Source organism: Bubalus kerabau, chromosome X (assembly GCF_029407905.1).
Source record: "Bubalus kerabau isolate K-KA32 ecotype Philippines breed swamp buffalo chromosome X, PCC_UOA_SB_1v2, whole genome shotgun sequence".
NCBI lineage: Eukaryota > Metazoa > Chordata > Mammalia > Artiodactyla > Bovidae > Bubalus > Bubalus kerabau.
In genome coordinates, this window is record NC_073647.1 from 101,723,191 (window position 1) to 101,742,222 (window position 19,032).

Consider the following 19,032-nt stretch of genomic DNA (forward strand, 5'->3'; position numbering starts at 1 on the left):
AAGCATAAATGGAAATTTTAAAATGTAGCCACAGATTCTTTGACATTACCCTGATCAGGAGGTAGAGCCTATATCTCCTTCCAGTTAAATCTGGGTGGGCTTGTGAATGTTTCAACCAGTGTGATAGAGCATGTGATTCTGAGGCTAAGTTATAAAAAGCATGTAGCTTCTGCTTTGTTCATTAGAACATTTATGCTGGGACTCCTGAGCTGCCATGTAAGAAGTCTGTTTACCCTGAGGCTACTATGCTGCAGAGGCCTTGTGTAGACACTTCAGAGGTAGTCTCTGCTAAGCCCAGTCATCTCTGTCAAAGGGGCTAGCTGAGTGAAGAATCCTCTAGATCATTCCAGCTGCTTTGAGTCTTTCCAGCTGTGGTCCCAGACATCATAGAGTAGAAAAACAGCATCCCTGCTGTGTGTCACCTGAATTCCTGATTCACAGAATTTGTAAGATGATAAAATGATGATTCTTTATGCCACTGTGTTTTATAGTGGTTACATAGCAGTAGATAACTGGAACAGCAGAAGTGAATGGCCATGGCTGTATTCCAGTAAAACTTGTTTCATGAACACTGAAATAAGAATTTTTCATGTCATAAAATATTCTTTTTTTTTTCAACAATTAAAAAATGTAAGGGCCATTCTTACCTCATGGGCTATACCAAAAATCAGCAGTGAGCTAGATATGGCCTATAGGCCAGAGTCTACTGACCTCTGCCTCCAAAAGATTATGTTGTACTTGTAACATTTAAACCTAAGGGCTTTCGTCAAGATGGCTCTGCTTTCATGCTTCACACTCATTTCTCCTGTCTAAATAAAGTGATAACAGATAAAATAAAAAATTAGAAAGACACAATCGGTGATGAAGAAAAGATAAATCTCTGGACCAGAAACATATCAAATAGTAGGTGAAGATTATTAGTCATGAGCTTCTAGTTACTGACCTACTGGACTCGAGATCCAGAAGAAGGTAGAGATGGCTGGGAATTGTTTTTCTGTAGATAATGGAAAATCAAAACACTCTGTGATTGGAGGAAGTGATCCCTGGCTGTGCAAAGTCAAAGGTTGCTTATGAACAGAGACTGAAAAAGATGTTACTTCCGTTTGTAGTGGCAGACAGACAAGCAGAGAGAAACTGTTTGCTTTGTGTGTGTGTAAAGTTTACTGTCTGCAGCTGTACTTTTATCCCTATTGGTGGGATGGGACCGAGAATGCTGGGAGGAAGCCACTCTCAATGGAAAGGGTCAATGAAGGAGGGAAATGAACTTTCTCCAAAGTTAGCTTACAGACTAAAACCTCAAAGTGAGAACAGTTGTCCAAATTAGCCACCAGCAAATACATTTACTCCAAATGAGAATCATTTTAGAGTGATTTTAAAGTTTATTTTAAAAGAGCTAAAGAAACAATAACTTCCACTATAAATTTCTTAAAAACCCTAGCCATATTTGGTAGGAACTCATATTCTAGTTAGGGTTAGGAGAAGGAAATGGCAACCCACTCCAGTATTCTTGCCTGGAGAATCCCATGGACGGAGGAGCTTGGTGGGCTACAGTCCACGGGTCGCAAAGAGTCAGACACGACTGAGCGACTTCACTTTCACTTCACTTTCATATTCTAGTTGGAGATTTTTTTTTTTTAATGAACACCATAATATTATACCTCTTTAATAATATTTAACTTTCTGGAACATTTATTATATTTTCCCTTTAAGAAATTTATAACTTTTTTTTAAACATGTATCGGTGACTACAAAATAGCTTATGTAAGCGATGGTGCTGTACACAGCCCACTCTGAGAGTATACTGCTTTGGCAGCAATTGTCAAGGGGGTGAGTCAGACAAGGGAGGCTTTTTAGAAGAGGTGACATGTTTGCTAAGCCTTATGAGAATGAATTTATGTGTTTGCAAAGTGAGGAGGTTAGAAGAGAGCCTTCTAGGCAGAAGGGATAGTATAATTATATAAAGCAAAGGGGTGAGATGCAACGTGAGTGTGGAAACTACAGAGGTTCAGCATTGTTTGAGCATAAAACTGGAGCATAGTGTATTGAGGGATAAAGCTGCAGAAGTAGGTGTAGCTCAGCTTTGGAGGATCTTGTTGGCCTTGATGAGGACATTAATAAAGATCTAGGAGCAAAGGGAAGCCATTAAAGTTTCAACAATGATGGGGCATGGTCCAATTTGTGTTTCAGGTAAGTCTCTGGCATTTGGGTAGAGGGTGAATTGAGGACAACAAGATCAGGAGCCGCAAGACAAGTTAGGAAGCTGCTGTTGCAGTTTCAGGAGATGGTTAAGTCCCAAGCTAGGAAAATGAAGGCTAAAATGGGATAGGAATATTAATTTAGAAGATTATTTCAGAGGTTAACTTGGCAGGGTTTGATGAGGATGTTCTAGGATGAGAGAAAGGAAGAGTTAAGGAATGTTTTCTAGATTTTGCAGCTAAGTGGAGAGTGCCAATTGAAACCACTAGAAAAGAGAAAACCAGTAGAGAAAAGATAATGGTGTTGGTGTTGATCACCTTTCAGGTTGATGTGTCTGGCTGGTGGGGGTTGGGGATGTGTGTAGGAGGATGGTGGTGGTCGATTTTTTTTCTTGTTTTATCTTTTCCTTTCCTTCCTCTGTCCTCCTATGCCTCTTTCTATTCTGGGAGCCATAACATGGGTTTAGTGTAGTAGGGCACTTTGGGGAGACACCACCACTTACAAGATGGTTAGAGGAAGAAAAGGGTATGAGGAAGCAATACAGGGAATCCGGAAAAAAGCCTTTGGAAACCAAGGAATCTGTTTTAAGAGGGAAAGTGGGAGGGAGGGACTGAACGATCATATGTCGGATGCAACGTACAGATACTTAAGAGATGGGGGTTGAGACTGCACAAACTGGTGACTTTGCCAAGAACTCTATAGAAGCCAATTGAGGAGTGACTGAGAGCCAGGAAAGGAAGACAGACCATAGACTACATTTTGAGAAGTTTCCAAAAGAAGGGAAAGAGATTAGGTATTAAATAGAGAAAAATGAGGGCTTCCTGGGTAAAGAATGCTAGTAAAGAATCCACCTGCAATGTAGGAGACCCCGGTTCAATTCCTTCCTGGGTTGGGAAGTTCCCTTGGAGAAAGGATAGGCTACCCACTCCAGTATTCTTGGGCTTCCTTGGTGGCTCAGATGGTAAAGAATCCGCCTGCATTGTGGGAGACTTGGGTTTGATCCTTGGGTTGGTAAGATCCCCAGAAGGAGGGCATGGCAACCCACTGCAGTATTTTTGCCTGGAGAATACCCATAGACAGAGGGGCCTGGCGGGCTACAGTCCATGGGGTCACAAACAGTCGGACACAATTGAGCAACTAAACACAGCACATAGAGAAAAATGATGTAAGGCAAGAGATAATTTGGGAATAAAGGTAGGGAGAGATTGGAATCTGTTAACAGAAACAAGTCTTAGTATAAAGGCAGACTTTTTTTTTTTCTAGTCATAGAAAGTTATTCTTTGTTTAGAGCTGCCTAAAAATGAAAATGGATTGCCTTATTAGATAGTTGCTCCCTGTCACTGGCGTGGTCAAATAGAGGTTAGATTTAGATGTGTAAAAAGATATATTGGTTGGTGAGTGTCTTTGGGTGTTTTAGTCTCTGTTCAATTCTCGACACTTTGCCCAAAGTTGTTTTAAGCATTATAAACTGATGAGTTATTCTGTGGACTTGTGTTGCCTGGCAGCTCTCCATAAATTGATCAAATCAATGGACCAAGTTAACTTACATACCTTTGATCTTGAAGGATGAAATTAAACTGCAGATTCTCAGATAAGAAAATATTGAGGCTCAGTGTCCAGAAAAGTTTCATCACTCTGACAGTCAATCATGGTCTGTGTTCACAGGTATTTTTGACAAGGTAGTCATTTTCCACACACAACAGCAAAGCCTTTATTTCAGATTTTTGAGAGTTTTATTTTTTATCTGTCCATCATTTTTGTAAAACACTGTTCCTTGTAATAATTAAAATTGCACTGAGATGGATAGAGAAGAAAAACCTGTTTCCTTTTCTCTTTCTGTGATTCATATTCCTATATGGATGCTTTTAGTTTACATAGAAGTTTTTTTTTTTTTTTTTTTAAGGGCTAAGAGCAGATAGTTTCCATCTATGCTCTCTAGTCCTCATCTTAGATCTTTTTAGTGGTTCTTTTGGGTCGTGTTTAAAACAGTTCAGGGGTAAATTTTGCTGTTAGTCTCAAATGACTACTTATCTGTATCCAAATCTGGCTTCCTGGGGTACTGAAGCATGAACGGCATAAATTACTGAACTCAACTAATTCTCAGAAAGCCACATTTTAGTCAGTACTTTCCAGCTTTCTCACTCACTTCTTTTACAGAACTAACAAGTGGTATAACTAATTACTTAGACTTTTATTCCTTCTCAAGTTGTACATTTTAAATTCTGTTAACCTTTTGAAAATGTTAATATGTAGTAAAACAACAAATCCATACAGAGAAACTGGAAAATGCAAGTATTGGGGAAAAAACAACTCCCCTGACCCAAGAATAAGCACCAGGTGTGGTGGATATTTATCTTTTAAGGAAAAATAGATGCGTCCTTGTTACCAACTGACTTTCCTTCTTATGGCCCTCAGATAGGGAATCGGCCTCCCAGTTACTTCTAGGCCTGTAAATTTTACTTGTTTCTTTGTTTCCTTGTTCTGAGAGAATGCAGTAAGTGAAAATCTCTCAGGTTGATTTTCCTTTCTTAATACTCTTCCCATCATGTTAGGGACATGAATAAAATGCCCCTTTAATTGTATACTTAAGTTTTTAACAGTCACATTTTTTATCTTGAAATAAGAGATTTTGAGATAATATGTCTAAATTTAGAGAGGAATTGCAAAAATAATATAGAGAGCAAATTTCCTGTTCCAAACAAAATGGAGTAGACACATTTCACAGTGTTCGAACTAAATACAACAATACAGGTAGTTTAAAAGTAAATGGGTGGAAAAAGACATACCATGCACATACCAATCAAAAGAAAGCTGGGGTGGCTATACTAATATCAGATAAATTAGACATCAGAGCAAAAAAAAATTACAAAAGACAAAAGGAGCACCGCATAATGATTCAGAGGGTCAATCCACCCAGAAGACAGGACAGTCTTAAATGTGTATGCACCAAACAATAGAACTTCAAAGTACATGAAGCAAAACTCTAGATAACTGAGAAATATTAATAGATATAAATCCATAGTTATAGTTGGGAACTTCAGTAACATTATATGCTTACTTTTCAAGTGCACATGTAATATTTACCAAGATAGACTATATCCCAGGTCATGAAAAAAAAAACCAACAAATACGAAAAAATTAAAATCATACAGAGTATATTATCTGACCATAATGGAATCAGACTAGAAATGAAAAACAGACTACAGGAAAGTCTTCAAACACTTGGAAACTAAACAACACACTTATTAATCCATGGGTTGAGGAGGAAGTCTCCAAGGGAAATAAAATGCATTGACCTGAGTGAAAATGAAAATGCTGCATATCAAAACTTGTAGCTTGTAACAAAATCAATGCTGAGTGGGAAATTTATAGCACTAAGTGCTTATATGAGGAGTAGATGAAAAGTTACAAATGAATAAGCTTCCACCTTGAGAAAATAGAAAAAAGAAGAGCAAAATAAACCGAGAGTACGCTGGAGGAAGGAAATAATAAAGAATAGTTAATATAATTGAAAACAAAAACAATAGAGAACAACAGTGAATCCAAAAGTTGGCTCTTTGGAAAGAGAAATTCTGACTTAATTGGTAATGGGTGCAGTTTGGGCGGTGGAATTTTTACAATCTCCCCAGATGACTTTTAATCCCAGAAAATGTTTAATAGGGATTGAGAATCTCTGCTGGGGAGGCCAGATAATTTTCTCAGGGTTTAAACTGTGTTGGCATCTATTGCCCAGCCACTTTTCATTTCGCCTGAGAAAAATTTGTAGCCGTTTTATTTTCTCTCACTTTTTGTTGTCCTCAAAGTCAGTGCTGATCCTTTCCCTTATATGTTAACTTCCCTGTCTGACTACTCTTTGGCCTTTAGTATATCTCTGAACAGAGGTGAACATTTAACTGTAACCCCCCTCCACTTCACACCCACACCACCTTGATTGATTTGGGATTAACCCCAAAACCCCCCTCTGATTGGTTTGTCATACATCACTGGTCACTAGCTTTAGGCTGTGATCACCCAAGCCATAGTAACAGTGTGTCTAGCGCACCTGGTCTTGTGACCTGTCTCTGAGGGAGCCAAAAGACTTGGTTTTTCCATTCTGGTGGCCAGTGCAGTGCCTGCCCTCTATTAATACAGTACTAACAGTTGATGTGCAGTGGATTTGCTCTTGCTCAGTAAGTTTGGGGTTGTTTATTTGTTTGACCTTACATGTGAGACCTGTTATTCTTTCTAAAATCTGGGATAAAGGTATTTTTCCTCCTAATAAATTCTGATGATCATTTTAAATCAGGTAGATGTTATTGTAAATGTATTAGGGGTACATGTGACTAAATTTAAATGTGGAAGCAACCCACAGCAGGAGATAAGACATAATGAAAATCATTATTTTTTAAAGTTGTTTTGAGTTTCTATCTAGAGAAAGAATTATGTATTTCATAGTAAAAGCTTTTGTTGATTCACTTAATTCTTAAGAGGTCTAATTTGCAAATGGCATTTTATCTTAAAAGGATTTATGCTTTGTACATATATCTCTTTATTCTTAAGATGCCAAACCTATATTTATCTGGGTAGTTGAAATTGTTGAATATATGTTATAAATTAAAAAGAAAATGTGGGGAATTCCCTGGTGGTCCAGTGGTTAGGACTCTGCACTGTCACTACCATGACCCAGGTTCAGTCCCTGGTCGGGGAACTAAGATCCTGCAAGCCATGAGGTGCACTCAAAAAAAGAAAGAAAGAAAGAAAATGTACTACTAAGTTTTAAAAAGTTATTAGAACTGAGGCCTTTTTGCTTAAAAGACACAAAACAGATTTTAATTTAGAAAGATTCTAGGACCATTAGAATAGGCCACCCAAGCTAAAAACCTTCCAGTGAGGTCTGTATTAACCAGTGGGGCTGAGAGATTGGGAAGGAGGGAGTGTTGTTAGGATAGTGATAATTCAGTTGTATGCTTCCAATTTTTAATAGTCTATCATTAAAAGAAAGGTTTCTTATAGTTTAGATCAGAGGTTGACAAGGTGTGACCTGTGAGCCAAATCTAGCCTGCCACCTGTTTCTGTATGGCCTGGGAGCTAAGAATGGCTTTTAACATTTTTAGTTATAGGTTTAGTGAAATGTTCAGTGAATTTGAAAAGTGAATAGTATAAGTGAAAATTATATGAAATTTGAATTTTAGTATGATAAAGTTTTATTAGAACAGAGCCACGATCATTTATTTGTTTATGTACTGTCTGTGGCCGCTTTTGTACTACAATAGCAGATTTGAGTAATTGCCCTAGAGACCATATGGCCTACAAAGCCAAACATATTTGCTATCTGGTTCTTTACAAAAAAAGGTTGCTGAACCCTAATTTAAACTCCCTTCCCAATGTGGCCTTCCCATGCAAGATGATTTCTACCCAGGAGGTTTGAAATTTGTTAACATGTCTATTAACATTAAAGAGGGTAAGCCTGTTTCCTGGCAACAGGGATAACTGTGGTTGACATAGAAATACTTTACTGAGTGGCAGGCACCTATCTAGGTAAATTTGTATTTTTTTTTTCTTTAATGGTTTTTGAGAGCTTTGGAAAAGATTTGACCTCCAGACTATTCATCTGATCATAGGAGACTCATGAGTCACACGATGTGTCTTTTAATTTTTAAAAACAAGCTTTAAAATGACTGAGATGAAGGCAGGTTTATTTTTAGAAAGTACAGAAAAGTTCATCTACTTCAACTTCTGGTATCTTTTTTAAAGACAAAGGAGAAGCAGTAAAATATGTAGGATATGTTCTTTTTCTTCTGATTTGTTTACTCTGTTCCGTATTTATGGTTTTAGTTACTGGACTACTCAAGAAATACATTTATAATATTTATGACTTCTGTTTAAGGAAAAGTTTGGGAGGTTCTTTGCCCACATGGGCAGTAATTGATCCTTAAGGATGAAAGAAGTGTTCTACTCTGGTCTGACTAGTGGCCTAACTCAAACATCTCTCTCCATTAATGGCTCCGAAGGGTATTCCTGAAAGTCTAAGGGAGCTAGACTTTCAGATGCTCTTTTATTTAAGGATTACTTCCAAATACCATCATGGATTTATCTTCCCTGATTTTTATCTCAGTCCTTCTTGAACCTGTTTACATTTTCATTCTGTTCCACTTCTTGAGCTGATGAGTTCTCTAAGTTCCCTAAGCATTGCTCAAAATCCTGCTTTCTTTTTGATAAAATTGCCTTTAGGTTACAGGGAGTGCCCCTTTGTTACTTTAACTTTGTGATTGGGTGAATAAAGTCAACAATTTCCACACTCTTCTTGATTCTTATCAATCTGTTTCATTCTTGTAGAGCAAGATTTCTCAGCCTTGGCAGTATTGACATTTCGGGCCAGATAAATATGTGCATTGCAGGATATGTAGCAGCCCCCTTGGTGTCTATCCCCTAGATGTCAGTAACAATGCCCCTTGCCAGTTGCAACAACCAAAGATGTCTCTAGATATTGCCACATTGTCCCCAGGGAACAAAATTGCCTTCAGTTGGAAACCACTGCTTTAGATATTTGTCTTTGTCTTTTCTAAACTGTAAGGTTTGGTGCTTTGGGGACTAACTTTATAAATATGGAGGTTTATATATCCAATTAATTATATTGTGCTTTTCTGGATTTTTTCCAGCCCTGCTTGATGTCCATCGTGAACAACAGTGAGAATCACTTTCATAGTTTCAGTTTTTCAAGTCAGCTGCATCATTTGTGAGTGACATGGGGAACAAATACCTTGAAATCTTAGAAGTTTTTTCTAATTATAAACGTCCTGTGTGTACTGTAAAAAATGTGGAGAATGGAAAAAATTGGAAAGAATGTTTGTCACTCAGAAAACTTCAGTGTTATTGATGCAACTAATGTCAGTAAATTGGTTTATGGCCTTTATTATTTTCTATGTATTTTATTTCATAGATACAGTCTTGCTATAAAACTAATTTTATACTGTTTTTTCCACAATGTTTTAACATACACATTTTCTGTATATCATGTTTAAATAATTGAATGAAATACCATAATATTAATATACTTTATTCCTCTTTTGTTTGATAGCTAGATTTCATTTATTTTTATTAGGGAGCTTTAGTGAACATTTTGTTCATAAATCATTTTCTGTGTTTTGGATTATTTTTCAGACATGGATGTTGGAAGTAGATTTCCTGGATCAAAGGGTGTGGATATGTTTAAAGTGGAGCCTCAAATTATTTTTAAGCTGCTGCATAGCCCCATAGATGGCACTCAATTGTGGCTCTTTGCACTGACCATGCATTTCATAAGTGTATCTGGTGGGCATATAGAAGGAAAGAAAAGGGCTATGCTTGAGTTAATCACTTTTCCTGCCCCCTTCTCTTCTGGAACATTAATGGGGAATCAAGAAAGTGAAGTTGCTCAGTCGTATCCAACTCTTTGCAACCCCATGGACAGTAGCCTGCACCAGGCTCCTCCATCCATTGGATTTTCTAGGCAAGAGTACTGGAGTGAGTTGCCATCTCCTTCTCCAGGGAATCTTCCCGACCCAGGGATTGAAACCAGGTCTCCTGCATTGTAGACAGACGCTTTACCGTCAGAGCCACCAGGGAAGTCCTAATGGGGAATCAAGTAGCCACCAAACCACAGACTTAGATTCTCAGCCCCAAATAATCCTAATTGGGTTGACTTCCGACAATGCTCCTTTAAGAAGGAGTTTCACCCAAGGAAGGCATTTACTTTATACTATTGTGTTTTGCCTGGCTTACAGCACTTAAGATAAATCAGAATCCTGTTAATCATTTTGAGTGAGATTATAGTAGGAATAAGATCTGAAAAGGCTTCCCTGGTGGCTCAGACGGTAAAGCATCTGTCTGCAGTGCAGGAGACCTGGGTTCGATCCCTGGGTTGAGAAGATCCCCTGGAGGAGGAAATGGCAGCCCACTCCAGTATTCTTGCCTGGAAAATCCCATGGATGGAAGAGCCTGGTGGGCTACAGTGCATGGTGTCACAAAGAGTCGGACACGACTGAGTGACTTCCCTTCACTTCACTCCAAGATCTTAAAACTGCCTTCAAATTACTGTTCTCAAGGGTGCAAGGTGAGGGCTGGTACATATTTCATTTCTGCCAAAACCAAGGAATACTCATTGTGGGAGGTAAGGAAGAAAATAATGCCTTTCTAAAGTCTGCACCCTAAATAGAAGACTAGAATATAAACAGCTGAATAACAAATCCAGATGTAAGACAATGAGGTGCTTTGCATTGTACTTATTTATGGTTTTGCTTAGCAAGAAATTTTATTCTAAAGTACTTTTTAAAGTGTGCCTCCAAGTGAAGTTTCACATGTTGTTTTAGGGATGGCCGTAAGCAGAATCTGGGACTGTATTTGAATGTACATGATTTGTTGAGGGAGTGCTTTCAGGAGAAACTTAAAAGGGAGCGAGGACAAGAAGGTAGGAAAGAGGAAGGAGCTTAAAGTGGAGATATGGTCTTAGGAAAGTGTAGCCTTAGCCAGTTATGGTTAGGGGCAGGTGTAGAGCAATTATTGGCTGCTGGCTGCCCCTGGGAGGGAAAGAGAGTATAATCTCCCTGGCAGGACTCCAGCCCTTGGGGAAGGGGACAGCTGTGAGCCATTAGCAGCCAACAGGCAGTAGCTGGGAGATGGGTATGCTAGCTAGTAAAGGAGATCTGGGTGAGGCATCTTTTACTCTTTCTCATGTTTATGTTGTGCAGGACACTGTGCTGAGACCTGGGGGTAAAAGATGAATTTGACATAATTACTGCTTTGAAGATGGTTGTGGTCTTGTGGCAGGGCTGACCATGTAAAGCATATTTACAGTGCAAATGAAGAGCACTTTACATGGACTGAAGTATGTATAGAGAGAACCTTACTGAGGAGATCCAACAAATGAGTCAGACCAGATTGAGAGAAAATGGGACGGTCCAGGTAAATAGGCAGGGTACTGTAGGCAGAGGGAAGAGCCCTGTCCAAAGGCTGGCAAGTATTAAACAAGATGATACATTCTTGGAATCACATGGCGCATAGCATGTGCAGGAGGTAGGAGAGCAGCAGCTGATGAGATCTGACAAATTGATGCTGGAATGCTCTGGACCTAGAAGGCCATGCTCGGGAAGCTTGGGCTTAGAAGGGGCAGCATTCCTGCTGTTAACTCCCTAGCCTGCCTCAGGTCTCAGGGTCAACTTGGAGTGTCCATTCTCCATATACTTGCCAGCTGTGCTCTGCCCTCTGGTGGCCATGTAGCTCCAAGCATGTTATTTAAACATCTCTGGTGGCTCAGGCAGTAAAGAATCTGCCTTCAGTGCCGGAGACCAGGTTCAATCCCTGGATCAGGAAGATCCCCTGGAGAAGGGAATGACAACCCCCTCCAGTATTCTCGCCTGGGAAATTCCATGGACAGAGGAACCTGGTGGGCCTCCGTCCATGGGGTTGCAAAGAGTCAGACATGACTGAGTGACTTAACACTTTGAGCCCCAATTTCCTCATCTGTAAAATGGTGGTAATGATATTTATAGAACTGCTGTTGTTCTATAAACTTGATTAAAGGTAATAAAGACAGATCTAAAGGTTTACCATCATGGAATTATTCTGCTGATATTTACTGTTCTTTGTCATTTTTCTATAGTAATTAAAACAGCAGTGATCATTGAAATAGATCAGTGGACTTTAACAGCCCAGACCCCCAAATTTGCTTGCTTTGTTTTCTTTAAGTTATAAGCAACCCAGTTTCCGGGACTGGTGTTATTGGTGTTAATCTGTTTCCTAGGCTCTTTATTGATAATACAAGATTTTTTGGTTTCCATCTATAACAAAAAAGGATTGTTACTGTATTAATTTAGAAAGTACCATATTTGGGAATTCCCTGGTAGTCCAGGGGTTAGGACTTGGCACTTTCACTACTAGGGTGTGAATTCAGTCCCCATGCATGTCTCATAATTTTTTGCTGTAAACTGGGCGTTTTAGATAATATAACAATTCAGTACTGGCACCCTGCCGCCCAACCCCAGGGCTCTTTATTATTTGCTTATTTACTCTTTTAGTGACTAGCTGCATTATTTTACTGAAGTCTATTTACTCTCCCCATTTGCCTGAAAGTGTGTGTAGTCTCTCTCTGTCTCTCTCTCTCTCTCTCTCACACACACACACACACAGATGCTTAAACCACTGGAAATTTTATTTAGAGACATTAGTTTTCCCAACATAGGAGCTTTCTGTAACATTCCTCGGCACTGAAATACTGGGTTTCATTTGTCTGGGCTTCCCTGGTGGCTCAGAAAGTAAAGAATCCACCTGCAATGCAGGAGACCTGGGTTTGATCCCTGGGTTGGGAAGATACTCTGGAGAAGGAAATGGCAACCCTCCAGTATTCTTGCCTGGAGAATCCCATGAACAGAGGAGCCTGGCGGGCTATAGTCCATGGGGTTACAAAGAGTTGAACACAGCTGAGCAGTTAACACTTTTTTTTAGCATTCCTTGCGATGGATGTAACTTTAAGTTAGGCTAGTTGTTTGTCAGTTGGGAACAAGGGATAAAGTGCAAAAGGGGGGAAAGGGGCAGGCAGAAAAGCAATGAGTTGTGCTTTCAACCATTTTTCCTTTTTGCACTTCTTTTTCTTGGGGATGGTCTTGATCACTCCCTCCTGTATGTCACGAACCTCTGTCCATAGTTCTTCAGGCATTCTTATCAGGTCTAATCCCTTGAATCTATTTCTCACTTCCACTGTATAATCATAAGGGATTTTATTTGGGTCATACCTGAATGGTCTAGTGGTTTTCCATATTTCTTCAACTGAAGTCTGAATTTGGCAATAAGGAGCTCATGATCTGAACCACAGTCAGCTCCCAGTCTTGTTTTTGCTGACTGTATAGAGCTTCTCCATCTTTGGCTGCAAAGAATATAATCAATCTGATTTCAGTATTGACCATCTGGTGATGTCCATATGTAGAGTTGTCTTTTGTGTTGTTGGAAGAGGGTGTTTGCTATGACCAGTGTGTTCTCTTGGCAAAATTCTGTTAGCCTTTGCCCTGCTTCATTCTGTACTCCCAAGGCCAAACTTGCCTGTTACTCCAGGTATTTCTTGACTTCCTACTTTTGCATTCCAGTCCCCTATAATGAAAAGGACATCTTTTCTGGGTGTTAGTTCTAGAAGGCCTTATAGGTCTTCATAGAACCATTCAACCTCAACTTCTTTAGCACTACTGGTCGGGGCATAGACTTGGCTTATTGTGATATTGAATGGTTTGCCTTGGAAACAAACAGAGATCATTCTGTTGTTTTTGAGATTGCATCCAAGTACTGCATTTCAGACTCTCTTGTTGACTATGATAACTACTCCATTTCTTCTAAGGGAGCCTTGCCCACAGTAGTAGATATAATGGTCATCTGAGTTAAATTCACCCATTCCAGTCCATTTTAGTTCGCTGATTCCTAGAATGTCGATGTTCACTCTTACCATCTCCTGTTTGACCACTTCCAATTTGCCTTGATTCATGGACCTAACATTCCAGGTTCCTATGCAATATTGCTCTTTACAGCATTGGACTTTGCTTCTATCACCAGTCACATCCGCAACTGGGTATTATTTTTGCTTTGGCACCATCCCTTCATTCTTTCTGGAGTTATTTCTCCACTGATCTCCAGTAGCATATTGGGCACCTACCGACCTGGGGAGTTCCTCTTTCAGTATTCTATCATTTTGCCTTTTCATACCGTTCATGGGTTTCTCAAGGCAAGAATACTGAAGTGGTTTGCCGTTCCCTTCTCCAGTGGACCACATTCTGTCATGACCAACCTAGGCAGCATATTAAAAAGCAGAGACTTTACTTTGCCAACAAAGGTCCGTCTAGTCAAAGCTATAGTTTTTTCCAGTAGTCATGTATGGATGTGAGAGTTGGACTATAAAGAAAGCTGAGCAGAGAATAATTGAAGCTTTAGAACTGTGGTGTTGGAGAAGACTCTTGAGAGTCCCTTGGACTGCAAGGAGATCCAACCAGTCCATCCTAAAGGAAATCAGTCCTAAATATTCATTGGAAGGACTGATGCTAAAGCTGATGCTCCAATACTGTGGCTACCTGATGCAAAGAACTAACTCATTTGAAAAGGCCCAAATGCTGGGAAAGATTGAAGGTGGGAGGAGAAGGGGACAACAGAGGATGAGATGGTTGGGTGGCATCACTGACTCAATGGACATGAATTTGAGTGAACTCCGGGAGTTGGTGATGGACAGGGAGGCCTGGCGTGCTGCAGTCCATGGGGTCGTAGAGAGTCGGGCATGACTGAGGGACTGAAATGAACTGTGCGTTCAAAGATGGGACATGCCTCACTTCTTTCTTCATCCAGCCTTGTCTTATGCCTTTCAACCTTGGCCTTTGACAGCTCTACCTTTCTAACTGCTTTTCCTTTCTTGCTCATCTCTTATTGGGGATCCCTGACTGATAATGACCCTGTGGCTGCCCCTCTTTGTTTGGTTGGATAGTGGTCATGTGGCCACATTTGACATAGGACTTGCCAGTCCTATGTCATTCATCCTCTGCAGCTTAGATTTCCTCCTAAAGCTAGTATGTGGCCTCACCCAGTCTTTCACACTCTGTAATGGGGAGAATTTGGTAGAATTCTTCTCCCACCACTCTAGGTCATTTGAGAATATTCTTAACAAAAATAATATGATTTGTGTAATTCACCTGCTGCTGCTTCTTGAGCAGTGTTGACTGCCCTATGGGATGGATCTGTGTGTTGAGTATTTATTCAGTGTTGCCTTCTCTTTCCCAGGATGCATCATGATGAAGCGCCGTAGAAATATCAGCAGCAGTGACAGTTCAGAGGACAGTGAGTAGAACCAGCCAACAGCTGGTAACTCTGTATCTATAATCTTTTAGAGTTTCTTTGACTTGAGAACAAGCTGTTTCATGCTTCTTTCAATGGGTTAAAAAATGTTTCTAAGAAGGAAAACTTGGGGTACCATTTTTCTTACTTGTTTAAATTCCATTAGACAGGTAAGTTAGATGAGAGAATTGGTTTTGTGTGGCATATAGCATTTTGTTTTGCACTTTTTATTTACCCAGGCAACAAAAGCCACATCTACCAATGGAACAGTGCTTTTCTAGAAAGAAAAGTGTGAGAGCATAAATTGTAGACCCGACAGTTTTATTTTAGCTGAGGTGCTAAGTGTTTGGATGTGTCATCATTTGTAAAAGACAACAACTTTATTAACAGTAGCATTTGGGAAAATGCTGAAGGATAGGCAGATTACTTGCTCCACATTTTTAGTTTTTTCAGTTGCTTTTGTGGATACTTTTTCTGTAGATGGAACATAAATTGTCTTGTTCTAAATTATAATGAAGTATGATTATACCAAATTGAATCTCCTCAGTATTAGCATTGTTGAAGCTTTTGCACCCTGGGATGTCACCTATAAATGTCATTAAACTTCTTTATGAGGCTTTTGTGGTTGCAACTTAACTATTTTCTTCAGAGATATGAGGTCACTGTGCTCTTCTCCATCATATATTTCACATACTCTTGGATGACATTTAGTTATAATAACAGGTAATAAGTCTCAGTATTTTTTCTAATTATCTTTTACAGATCCTTGCACTTCCTCTACTTTTGGCTCAATGTATAGGAGCAAGTCAAAAATGCCAAATGAACGCAAGAAGCCTGCCGAGGTGAGATCAGATATTAAATTTTTAGATTTAAAAAATTAGACAGCTACCTTCTGCCTACATACCTACAATACCCAGATCTTAAGAGATGTGAGTAGTAAACAGTGTTCCCGTGGATAGGCTTGTATTTCTGATGAAAACAAGTCTATCTACTTTTTTTTTTTTCAAGAAAGATTCCATTTTATTTTTCCTTTGGGAAAGCAGTGGTCTACACTCTGCTTTCATTTTGGTAATGACACCTAAGTGCCTGGCTTTAGAATATAAATCCTCCTCTAGCCAAGAAGTCGGAGTAAGCCAGAGAATTGGGATGGACCAAAAGAGCCAATGATCTGGCCTATGATAGGAAAGAGCTAAGTTGGTAAGTGGGAGGCAATGCAGAAAGGGTAGATGAAGAAGTCATTGATAGAGGAGAAGACTGGGTTGGGGATCTTTGGGGCTATGGTAAATATTCACAGCCTTCAGGGCACTACCACGAAGCCAGGAAAAATGGCCCAGTCCTTGTGAGGCTGGTCATCTTCTGCCTCAAGGGCAGCAAAGTACCAGAGTTGCACTTGGATTTGGGAATAGTTTAGTGGATCTTACAGACTTTCCTCTGTGATAATTAAATGATGAGAAACTGATCTTGCCTATCTTCACTTCTACTATAAGTAGTCTTGCTTGGCTGCAAAGGAAAAAAGAATGTATTAGTAAACTATTGCAGCATTATATGTTATCACAAAGTTAGTGGCTTAAAGCAGCACACATTTATTATCAGTTTCTGTGGGTCAGGAGTCTGGCTACAGCGTGACTAGATTCTCTCTGTTCAAGGTCTTTCAAGGCTGCAGTCAGTGTGCTGGCTGGGCTGTGTTCTCATTTGGAAGTTTGATTAGGGAAGAATTTGTTTGCAAGTTCATTCAAGTTGCTGGCAGAATTCATCTGGCTGGAGTACTGAGAGGTCCCTGTTTGTTGTCATTGTTGGCTTTTGGTAGAGGACCACCCTCCACTCTTAGGTTGCTTATAGTTCTTTGCCATGTGGCCTTCTCCATGGGTCCTCTCAAAACACAGTAGCCTACTTTGAAATCCAGTGAGGGGAGAGTCTTTTACTCCAGTCTGACTGAGGCTTATATAACATAATCATGAGACTGATGTCCCATCATGTTTGCTATTTTCTATTGATTAGAAAGAAGGCCAGGTTCCATTTGACCTCATGCAGGTATGGTGGGGGGAGGCATTGCTTTCGGGTGTCAGAGAGAACATTTCTCCCTTTCTCAGAGATCACTTTTCTATTTTTGCCAGGGATCTTTCTGGGCACAGTAGACTATCAGTGTGTATTTATATGTGTCTGTGTCATACAGAAAAACTTAGGAAATAAAATACACATAAACAGGAGCAAAACAAATTTCCCATCTATCCAGAGGTGGCTTTGACTGCAGAATTGATGAGAAAGAAACCTTGCTACTTTCCCATTTAGGACAACCAGTCCTAGAACATAAAGTGACTCAAGAGCTTTGGGTCGCAAGGCCTGCTGCCTCCAAGTCAGAATATCATTCTTTTGCAAAAGATTGAAGACCTGGGCTACTGGAAGCAAATTTTTTTCATTTATATGCCCCATTCTGTTACAAAAGAAAGAAGCTGATATTGTATAGCAAAACCAGCCTTGGCATTAGAAGAGATTGATTCCATGTTTTGCTGGTTTATTTCATCTCTCTGAGGTAATTTGTTTTGTTGTTATAACATGGACATTATCACATCTACCTCTCATAGGTTCCATTTATTGAAATTTTATGTGCTAGAGCTTTATATTAGATTGTCTGATTGTTTCCCAAAAGTAAGCAATTATAAAAATATTCTTAGATGCTTCCATCATTTGAAAATTTTATTTAATAACTTATTTATATCTGTATGAACTTATGTATATTTATTTTATACTTTGGATTATAATCCAATACTACATAATATATCGTGTTGCTAAAGTTAGTCTGAAATCAGTGAAATTATCTCTTATTTTTCTCTTTTCAATTTCTATTGATTTCTGCTCTTATATTTATTATTTTCCTCCTTTTTGCTTTAGTTTTATTTTGTACTTTTTTCTAGAATCTTGAGGTTGATGCTTAGGCTTTGAAAGTTTTACTTTTTTCTAATATAAGAATTTTAGTGCTGTAAATTTCCCTTTAAATACTGCTTAGCTTCACCCCATTAATTTTGGTATGTTTATTTTCGTTTTCATCCATTTCAGCATTTTTATTTTCCTTGAGACTTCCTCTTTGATACGTGTATTATTTAGAAAAGTGTTGTTTAGTTTTTGAGCATTTGGAGACTTTTCTTGCTATCTTTCTGTTACCAGTTTCTAGTTTGAGTTCACTTTTGTCACAGAACATAATTTGTATGGTTTTAGTTCTTCTACAGGTGTCAAGGTTTGTTTTCTGGCACAAGATATGGTTTATCTTGGTGAATATTTCATGGGCACTTGAAAACAATGTGTATTATGCTGCTGTTGGGTCCTATTAGTTCATGGTACTCTTCAGTATCCTGGCTGATTTTCTGCCTAGTAGTATCCGTTGTTTAGAGATGGCTGTAGCAGTCTCCAACTGTAATTGTGGATTTGCTTCTTTCTCCTTTTATTTCTATCAGATTTGCTTTGTGTATTTTTAAGTTCTGTTGTTAACTACATACATATTTAGTGTTACTGTACCTTTTTGGTGAATTTATCATCATGTAATGTCCCTCTTTGTCTTTGGTAATTTTATTTTTCCTGAAGTCTATACTATCTAATACTAATATTGTTTCTGGCTTTCTTTTGATTCATGTTTATATGGTATATGGTATAATTTTCCATCTTTTTACTTTTAATTTACACATACGATTTTTATTTGAAATGAGTTTCTTATATAATTGGGTCATTTTTTACTCTATAAATCTCTGTTGCTTTATTGGCATATTTAAAACATTTATATTTAATGTAATTTTTATTATGATTTGGTTTAAGTCTGCCATTTTACTGTTCATCTATTTATTTTCTCTGGTTTTTTTTTTTCCCTCTTTTATTTTCTGTCTTGTGGATTACTTGAATATTTTTTAAAATTCCATGTTGTTGTTTTTTGTTTTGTTTTTTTTTTGGCTGTGGCATGCAGCTTACAGGATATTAGTTCCCCAACCAGGGATTGAACCTGAGACCTCAGCAGTGAAAGCAGAGAGTCCCAACCAC

General features: G+C 38.9%; 1 protein-coding gene across 7 annotated transcripts in view; it reads left to right on the forward strand.

Moving 5' to 3' along the window:
* Window positions 1-19,032, forward strand: part of JADE3 (jade family PHD finger 3) — a 137,549-nt gene that overhangs the window by 55,299 nt on the left and 63,218 nt on the right. For 4 of the 7 annotated variants that reach the window (XM_055565578.1, XM_055565580.1, XM_055565579.1 and 1 more), the window contains 3 exons: window positions 8,835-8,911; window positions 14,956-15,012; window positions 15,772-15,851. In XM_055565578.1, coding sequence (XP_055421553.1) covers window positions 14,964-15,012; window positions 15,772-15,851 — 129 coding nt within the window. In that variant the 5' untranslated portion in view covers window positions 8,835-8,911; window positions 14,956-14,963. The remainder of the gene's footprint in view (window positions 1-8,834; window positions 8,912-14,955; window positions 15,013-15,771; window positions 15,852-19,032) is intronic. The other 3 variants (XM_055565577.1, XM_055565582.1, XM_055565584.1) reach the window with 1 other exon arrangement.